The 9813-nt window shown below is 42.4% G+C and overlaps 1 protein-coding gene across 1 annotated transcript; it reads right to left on the reverse strand.

Annotated features, from left to right (window-relative positions):
* Nucleotides 1–4037: 4037 nt before the first annotated feature.
* ptges (prostaglandin E synthase) lies at nucleotides 4038–8195 on the reverse strand. The gene is made up of 3 exons (XM_048259233.1): nucleotides 7895–8195; nucleotides 7448–7530; nucleotides 4038–5407 (listed from the first exon to the last, which is right to left on the reverse strand). The coding sequence occupies exons 1-3, from the start codon at nucleotides 8000–8002 to the stop codon at nucleotides 5158–5160; spliced, it is 441 nt and encodes a 146-aa protein (XP_048115190.1). The 5' UTR covers nucleotides 8003–8195; the 3' UTR covers nucleotides 4038–5157.
* Nucleotides 8196–9813: the final 1618 nt, after the last annotated feature.

Below are 9813 nucleotides of genomic sequence, written 5' to 3' on the forward strand. Positions count from 1 at the left end.
TTCCTGTGACCAAGCAATTTAAACTGCACTGTCATTGTGATGACATCCAAACATCCGTATTATAAGTTGTTACGTGGGAGGAAAAGCAAACATGATCTTCAACGGCTGATCTGTACCCCTTAAGGTTAAGAGTGGGTTAATATATTTCACTGCCCTTGTGTCATAACTGACAGAGGTATGCTGGTATGCTGGCCTCCTCTTCTGCTGGTGCCTAGACAAACAGCAGTGGTCAAACCGACCCTTTCAGCCCCCTTACCGACCAGTCAGGTGGAAAAGATCTATCTTGACGAGTCTTTGCACAGTTCAGTTTTATGGAATGACCACCAAAACAGGATTCCCAGGTCAAGAAACAATGGCTGCCTACTGAAAAGAGAGCTTGCAACTTGACTGAACACACACCTTCTATTGTGAAACTTACACCAACATACACACACAAATCCCCAACTATGATTTTTGCATCAGTATCCTCTATATCATAGACTTAAAGGTGCAGTCAGTGATTGCGCACAATTTCAAGCCCATAAATGTTTTTGTCAGACACTCCAAAAAACTGCAAACAAACAAGTGGGGGTAGCCTGTCCCCTAAACAAAAACAAAACCCTGTGTAGAGTTTCTCTGGGAATAGACCCTTTCAAGAGAGTTCCATAATCAGCATCATAGTTGGCCCCACAAGGCTTCCATTTTAACATTCCATATGTTATCTTAAAGGTCCCGTATGTAGGAAATAATGGAAAATAAACTGTAACTATTCCAAAAATTATCACCATATGTTGTCAGAGAGTAAGGAAACACGATGAATTGAAGTAATGGCTTATTTGACAACATTACTCTAAGCCGTAAAACCCATGAAAAATGAGTTATGGGGCGGAATCTCTTGGAATTTTCGTTTATGTTTTGAACAATTCAATTTAGAATAGCGTATTAATAATGGGCTAGCACGTCCTCCTATTTGGGTTGCCAAATTAGCAAAGGCCAACTGTCAACAGCTGTCAGTTGTAGTCATGAACGCCTACGAGAGGCAGGCAAATTTCCAAAATTAAAACAAGAAACAAATTAAGTGGACATCGGAGGAGCTTCCTGAGATGGTGACGCCTTAGATCCAAACGAAGAATATCAAGTCTGACGCAGAGCTGGCCATATTTCTCCACAACAGGTAGCCTAGGCTAAACTTCATCTTAAGGAAGCTTGTCTTCACAGACATCTTTAACACTTCCCTGAAGCAAGCCATCGTCCCATCATGTTTCAAAGCTGCCACCATCATACCTGTGCCGAAGAAAACTGCTCCATCCTGCTTCAATGACTACCGCCCTGTGGCACTGACACCCATCATCATGAAGTGCTTTGAGCGGCTTGTCATGTCACATATCAAAGCCATTCTCCCCCCCACCCTGGACCCCTTCCAGTTTGCATACCGAGCCAAGCGGTCTACAGAGGATGCAATCTGCTCTGCCCTCCACCCAGCCCTCACCCACCTGGAAAAAAGAGACTCATATGTGAGATTGCTGTTTATAGACTTCAGTTCTGCATTCAACACCATAATACCACAACAACTCATCTGCAAACTTGACAAACTGGGACTCAGTACCTACCTCTGCAACTGGCTACTGGACTTCCTCTGTCAGAGGCCCCAAGTAGTACGTGTTGGCAACAATACCTCAAGCAGCATCACACTGAGCACAGGGGCCCCCAAGGCTGCGTGCTCAGTCCGCTGCTCTTCACCCTGCTGGACGATGACTGCACTGCAACCTACAGCAACAATCACATAGTGAAATTTGGTCACCAAGGGCTTACGAGACTCAATACAGGTTGGAGGTCGACCATCTGACCACGTGGGTGCAGGGACAACAACCTCCTGCTGAACGTCAGCAAGACCAAAGAGATTGTTGTTGACTTCCAGAGGGTCACACCCAACACCTGCCACTGACCATCGACGGTGCTGTGGTGGAGAGGAAGCGAGCAGCACCAAATTCCTGGGAGTGCACATCAGTGAAGACCTCTCCTGGACCACCAACACTGCATCACTGGCTTAAGAGAGCTCCGCCTGTACTTCCTATGAAACTCAGGCGCAGCAAGTGCTCCACCAGCCATCATGACCACATTCTACCGAGGCACCATTGAGAGCATCCTCTCCAGCTGTATCGCTGTGTGGGGGCGGAAGCTGCACTGAATACAACAGGAAAGCCCTGCAGCGATAGTGAACACAGCTGGAAGGATCATTGGTGCTTCACTCCCCTCCCTGAAGGACATTTACACCACCCACCTCACCCGCAAGGCTTACCAAAATTGTGAGTGATGCAAGTCACCCCGCTCACAATCTGTTTGATCTACTGCCCTCTGGGAAGAGGTACAGAAGCCTGCGCTCCCGCACTACCAGACTCACCAACAGCTTCATACACAAAGCTGTAAGGATGCTGAACTCTCTCCCTCCTCCACCCTCAGCTACATAACATCCTGGACATTGGACCCACAATGGCCGCCTGCACTACTCCACTTGCACACTTGAACACTTGCACACTTGTACACTTTTACAACTTGGTGTTGTTGTCCTGAAAACACAACACTTCTGCTGCTCTTACATAACTTGCACCACTATGCCACTTTCTTTATTACTTATGTCAAACAGAACTACCCAAGCCTTTTATTGGCCTGACTTTGCACTAGTATTTTATTGACTGTCTATGCACAATTTCAACCAAATTTTGCTGCTCTTATTTTTTCATTATTATATGTGCCCTCTTATTTACTTATTTACTTACTTTTTTGTTTACTTGAATGTTATGTTTGTCTGTAGACTTAAATTGGTAAAATATGTCTTGTCTTCACCGTGGGATAGTGAGAAACGTAATTTCGATCTCTTTGTATGTCTGGAACATGTGAAGAAATTGACAATAAAGCTGACTTTGACTTTGACTTTGATCTGCATCGCTGACTTCAGCTAAATATGTTACGTTGGTTAGAGAGGTATTTTTTGTTTTCATTGTTTCCTTAATGTGTAGCTGGGTCATGGTTGGAGAAACGTTAAAGCAGCTGCAGGTCAACTAACGTTAGCTAAGTCTTCATTACATCTGGCAACCCAGAAGAGGCTCGCGTCTGGTAGTCTTGAGAACGTTCACCAGTATTTTGGCCTACAGAACGTTCGGTAACAATCCTACAAATCGCACCTTTAATGCAGAGGAAGTAGATTGGGAACCAAATAGAATGTTCAAGCATTGTTTTTGTTTTTATTGTTGAAGGAAGGGGGGAGCTACCACTCTGGTATCACTCTGCTTAAAGTATAAACATAAACATAATAAAAAACAGACTTCCTGCGCAATCGCTGACTATGAATTTAAGCAATGGTAAGCAAAACTACTAGCAACTAGCAACCGCCTACGTAGACTACCGCATCTCCCTATTCATTGACCTCCCCACTAAATCACTTCAAAGACTACAATATATTCAGAACTCCGCAGCCAGACTAATCACTCATACCAAGAGATCTGCACATATCACCCCTATTCTTTCTCAGATTCACTGGTTACCGGTTCTGTCCCGAATTAAATTCAAAATTCTACTACTCACTGTCAAAGCCCTCCATGACCTTGCTCCTCCTTACCTCTGTGACCTTCTGATCACTTACACTCCTTCCTGCTCCCTCAGATCCTCTAACCAAAATCTCCTCTCTGTCCCCCGCACCAGACTCCCTACCCTAGGTGGCAGGTCTTTCAGCGCCATGCCACAAGCTCTGGAACTCCCTCCTGTGACTTCCCCTCCTCTCCTTTCTTCACAGCTCACCTCAAGACCTTTCTGTTTCAGGAACACTTTTCACCTGCCGCCACGGCAACTAGACTCATCGCAAATGCCCTTTCTTTTTGTGTTGTCTGGCTCTGTTTGTGTTGACTTTGTAAAGTGACCTTTAGTCTGAGAAAGGCGCTATATAAATAAAACTTATTATTATTATTATTATTATTATTATTATAAAACATATTCACTTTCACTTTTTCAAACATTATTTTTATTTAAATAACTTTGTAACATGAACTGTGTTATTTCTTTTTACATTCAACAAAATTAGTCATAACAAAGAAATCACAGGTTTAAAAAAATTAAATAATTTATGTTATTGGAGTCATTTGCACAAATGTCTGACAATATAAACCATATAAATATATCAGTTAAATACAGAATTAGTTCAGTCTGTTCATTTCCTAAATCTTCCACAATCTAAGGCACAAAAGAGAAATGGGAATGACATTTTAAAAGCTTGATTCTTCATAACTGAACCACAGACCTTAACACAATTGCACCAACAAAGTTGGGCAGAGTTTAAGATTCCATTCAGACACCACAAGATTGATTCTTTTTGACACAATACAAATGGTTTTTCCAAAACCTTACATGGCCATGCAGTATTGTTATGCTTAGCATGGAGCATTGAGTGTCCGTGTGACTCCAATGATTCAGTCCCATTATGAAGGTCTGCCAGCAATTGTCTGTGTGTACGTGTGTGTGTGTGTGTGTTTGGGGAATGCAGGCTGAATGCTCCACTGACTATCAAAGGGCAGACTTCACAGGCCAAACCAAGCAGCCCCGACGCACAAAAGCAGGGGGTTAGGGCTGTGTCAACATCTCCAGTAGGGTAACTGGCCATTTATGGGCTTGGTGAGTTTCCATAAGGTGGTGGTAAGTGCATTGTAAACAGGTTGACAGGAAACACATGGTCATGCTGGCACCGTGAAGAACATGAACTTCCAACTCTTGGCTAATGTGTGTGGCAACATCAATACTGTAGTGTAACTTGAGAAGATAAAAATTACCTTCATATGACCTTCATATCATCATATAAAAGCTATAAAATCGAAAAAACAACATACAACATTACATTCTGATAGTCTCTTCAAATGACCTGTTAGGATTCTATTGCAAGTACAAAAATCAAACAGCAGTGGATGATACAATGCTGATGAGGCTAACATCTAGTATACTACTATCTACTAGATACTATCTACTACCTACTCTCTAGCCTAATGTCAAGTCTAATAATGGTGACAAGATCTGCTGCTTTGTAGTGTGGCCATGTTTCCGATGGGGAGATCTTCAGTCTATCATGCAGCAGATCTTTGCCTCCAAAGGCAACAGTACAAACTAGGTGGGATCCCGCTACAGAGATCTGAGATGTTATGCGTATGCAGCCACGGCAATGATGATCTGAATTGCCATGGAGACACAAGGCAACTGGGCGATGGTGTAGGATAGCGATCGAATCGGTGCTCGAAAAACAAACAGGTATGCGATGGTGTGCATGATGCGAGCCAGGAAGAAGACCAGGAAATGACCTCTGGCCACTGACAGGGAGGGACCAATCATGGAGTAGATAGCGCCCAGGAAGAGGAAAGGGTAGATGTTTTCCATGTCGTTTCGGTGCGCTCTGAGAAAGAAAAAAAAAAAATTCAAGTTAAAACCAAGACAAGAATACTCCACGAAGGTCATCCAAGTTTACGAGCAAACACAAAACACCAACAGAATAGCAAATATAAAATGCAACTTAAACAAAGGAAACATGCACTATACACAATATTTCCATTCCATAGAGATGATTCTATTCCCTCATTACAAGCATAAACAATATTTCCAAATATTTAGCTAGTGTAACAGCCGCTGGAGGTGTGAGGATTAAAGTAGCTTTTTTTATAGAATTGGTCTAATAGGCAATGCCAATGCAGAAGGTTCACATACACTTCAACTTACATAACTCCTTATAAGTTCCCCCCATTAAGAATACCGCACAGACACGCAGACACAGACACACACACACAGCCAAGACATCTGGATTTCATTATATTGTGTCTGACTCAACCTTTACAGGGGCCAAAACAACTTTAATATGCCCCACTGAAAACAGTACCATGGAGAACCATCCACCGGATTTACACACTAAAAACTACAACAATCTAGAATGTCAAACATATGTGGCCGTGCGCAAGCATGATTAATTACTCCCACTGACTCAGGACCAGTGGAAGACACAGTGAATCAGAACTCTACATCATCATACCAGAGCCCTTTCACTTCTATGGATAAGCCTCATCATGACCACTTATTACATGTGCAATTCCTGCATTGCCCAATGTGACTTCCTGTTTCCTGTGGTAAAGCGCTCACAGCTGTGGAAACTTTCACTCTCAGCTTCACACTGTCTCTCAGCTACGCATATCTTTTCTGCATGTGTAGTCTACTTCTCGCTATAGGCCTCCTGTGCCATACCCTACACATTCCATAGGGCCTCTTCCTCAGTCTGCACCTCTATATAGTGCATTACAAAATCCACAGATCAATCAAACATCAATCAAAATAAAATAAAAAATAACGTGCACACGGGTGCCTCTCTGTTTTCATATCAGTCAAAAGTACTGTACCACTGATGGAAGCTGTTCAAACACAACTTTTCAAACTCTCTCTCACTCTCTCTCTCTTTCTTTCTCTTTCTCTCTCCAATATGATTCTGTTCAGACCTGTCAGTTGTAATGTAATCTTCCTTAGCTGTCTGCCTTGGGAAAAATATGGACGCCATATCAGTTTGATATCAATCTGCTTTCCTCTGCATGTCGTCCAATGGAAGCAAAGGGGCCCCCTAGCCCTAGCTCCACCAAGACCCTTTTCTATGGCTGGAGGAGAGGTGAGAGAACACAAACAAACACCTCTGCTCAGTAACCTCCACTGGCTCCGATAACGCCTTTCACACACTAGATGAGAGGTTTCCTCCCAAGGATTTAACTAATATTAACCAGAAACTACTAAATCCTTTCATGCATGCACGCAAATAGGGTACACATGCATTGCAGCATGTACCGACCAAGGCACACCCAGTCCATTACATGGGATCACTACAGTGACTACACATACAGATACATTTGCATGTAAGGCAACATTGTCTTCCACTGTCAGCTGTCAACACTGTCTAAGACAACTTGTCATTAGTTAGCCCAGATTCTCTCTTTCTCTCTCTCACTGATGAAGAAAATGATCTGTTGAGCAGAGGCTTGACAGGGATTGAACAGAGACGCACTAAAAGGTGGAGAGATTTCAGCCAGAGGAAAACCTGCAGAGGTTTGATAGTCCATGGCCAGCCCTGGTTATCAACCGTTCACATGAGCACAAAATTAAGTGTTTATTGTGTGAGTCTACCAAGCCATTGTGGTGACTTCCTAGTTTATGTTTCTAAGTGTTGTGGTGTGTTTCTGAGAAGGAGTTTTCAGTGGTAGGAAAACAGATGTCTGTCTAACCCCTCTTGGACTTAAAGATCATCTCCAGCATGCTACAACACATGCACAGCACACACTCCCTGGAGAACCAAACAGATGTTTTACGCAGTAAATAAGGAATTCGTAAGAGCAATGACAGCCAAAAGAGAAGAGAAATCCATCAATTAAGCGGTTGCAACATTCACTCCCACTTTCAGCCAACTCACCTCAAACACCGTTCCACGTACGGATCTTCCCGGTTATACTCTATTCCCCCATGCCTGAGAGCGTCCTCTGGGTTTGCAAACGCCTGTCAGACATACACAGAGAGAAATTAAGCTTTCTTTTAAACCTTAATTACCCAAATTATTTAATATCACATTCTTTCAGGGCAATTTAATAAATGAGAGGTGTTTATTCATTGTTCAGGGTTACAGTCTGTGTAACGGATTATGTGTTTATTTTCATTCAAAAGCTAAACGTTTAAACCTCATATAAATAAGGCCAATAATAATAATAATTGATTTTAAACATCGGCATCAAGAAATATGTCTATTAATAATGATGATGATGATAATAATAATTCAATTATTATAAGGAAAACACGAGTCTAAGCTACGCTTGTGATGCAAACCGTTTGGCGTTAAACATACTAAAATGGTATTATCGCTCACCTTTTTCCGAAGTCGTACTTGTCCCGTAATAACTGCCAGTGTGTACATCTTTAAGATCAGCAGCGTGCTGTAGAAAACAAAACACGCGAAAACCTCGTTCCTTAACATCTTGACCGAAGGCTATTGGACTTGAAATGATTGCACTCGGCGAAGCGACTCGCACTTTATATGACTGCTGTGCACGCGCCGTGGCATTCTCATCGTCTTCAGTTCACAAAGTTTTCATTTGACTCTGGCTAGTTACTGCCCATTCATATTTCATTTCCTGTTGCGTGTGAGCATTACAAATGCAGGCTACTAATTTACCCAACCTACCTTTCTACACAGGATTCACAGAGGGCTAAGGGGTTTGCGCTTGTTGTGTAATGCGGACTTTTTCTTTGGACACGGGCCCAACTTTATGATAAATCATGACGCTTCAGTAGTGAAAGTGTGTGTGTGTGTGTGTGTGTTTTTGCGCGTGCACGTTTTATCCTGCAGGCATGGAATTTTTGGAATTTGTGTTATACCACACTCCAGTGGAGGGCATTTACAGTGCACGCTATGCGGTGACATTTCAAAGGATACCGATATTTTCTTTTTGGGCATTTTGCCGTCTCTTGCACTGTAAGGTAAATGCGTTGGATCATGTCACAGTGATTCCACGTAGGCTCAGGGATGGATTACTGCACGGGCCTACCGGGCCCAGGCCCAGGCCCAGGGGCCCAAGGGGTCAGGGGGCCCTGAAGCCCAAGCCTTTGCATGGAATCATTCCCTCAATATCAGCACATCAGCATTTAGGCTATAAATCTGATTGAATTTAGTATTGGCCATCTCCAAAATGCACCAGAATACAGGAAATCCCATTAAACAAATTAAAACATTTCTGGGGAGGACCCCCAAACCCCCCCCCTCCCACATATACGACAATTAGTGGGGGGCCCTTAATACATCTGGGCCCAGGGGCCCGAAAGTTCATAATCCGTCCATGCATAGGCTATACTCTTCAATAGACTTTCGCTCACTGTCATTTGGAAGGTGGTGTTCTTGACCAGGCGTGAGATTCCGTGAGTGTCCTCTCACCAGTCGCGTTTGGCTTCATGTATGCATGAAAGATAGGCTACCTTGTGATTGATCTCATGACTTACCTGCATGACTACTGTTTGCTGACAGGCTTATAAGGCTACTGTTTGCTGTTTAATAAATAGACTGGCTTATAATGGAACTATTATAAACTTGTCCAGAATGGGTCTAACAGAGGCAATCACTTAAAAATAGATTGATTCATTAATGAATTATAGATTTAAAATGGAAACATGTTAAACTAAGTCAGTGCTGTATACTCTGTTGACTGATGATCCCTGGAAGATAATTTCACTAAATCCTCAAGAACTTATTTAGTCATTGCTATGTCAAAACCTTCTTCACATTATCGCTACTAATGGGGAGGATGACTCTTTAAGTCAAGAGAAATTATTGTGTAAATATGACGTCATTCAGGGGATTCCATCTTTTCTACAGTAGAAAATATCAAATTTAAGTTTGATCTCTTGTTTACTGGTATCAAAATTCAAAAGAAGAAATTCGATGTTCAAAATCCTGTGTAAAAGTCAATGGCAGATTTTGAATAACATAATTAATTCAGGACTAACTAATCTGATGTCAATCATCTATTTTAGGAAGCTACTGTTGGCCTTAATTAACTACTGTGGACTTCTTCCCTCAGTGAGAATAAAAGCCCTCTCTTGAAAGCTGTTCCTATATGTGTAGAAAAACTATACAAAGAATTTGTTTTGTGTGCTCAATTAAAACAGAGCATTTTCAGTTGGACCACTATTACCAGAAAAGAGAGAATGGCCACTGATAATCCACTTTGTGTAGTTACTGTATGTTTCGTACAGTATCAGCGCAAACAGCAAAAACCAACCCGACCCAGTTCA

Source organism: Alosa alosa, chromosome 12 (genome assembly GCF_017589495.1).
Source record: "Alosa alosa isolate M-15738 ecotype Scorff River chromosome 12, AALO_Geno_1.1, whole genome shotgun sequence".
Lineage (NCBI taxonomy): Eukaryota > Metazoa > Chordata > Actinopteri > Clupeiformes > Clupeidae > Alosa > Alosa alosa.

Bases quoted from the DNA above. Each gene is read 5' to 3' on its own strand.
- ptges (XM_048259233.1), bottom strand. From the start codon at position 8,002: ATGTTAAGGAACGAGGTTTTCGCGTGTTTTGTTTTCTACAGCACGCTG. The intron at 7,531-7,894 runs GTGAGCGATAAT...TATGTCTGACAG, and splicing joins AAGTACGACTTCGGAAAAAG to GCGTTTGCAAACCCAGAGGA. The intron at 5,408-7,447 runs GTGAGTTGGCTG...TTTCTTTCTCAG, and splicing joins TACGTGGAACGGTGTTTGAG to AGCGCACCGAAACGACATGG.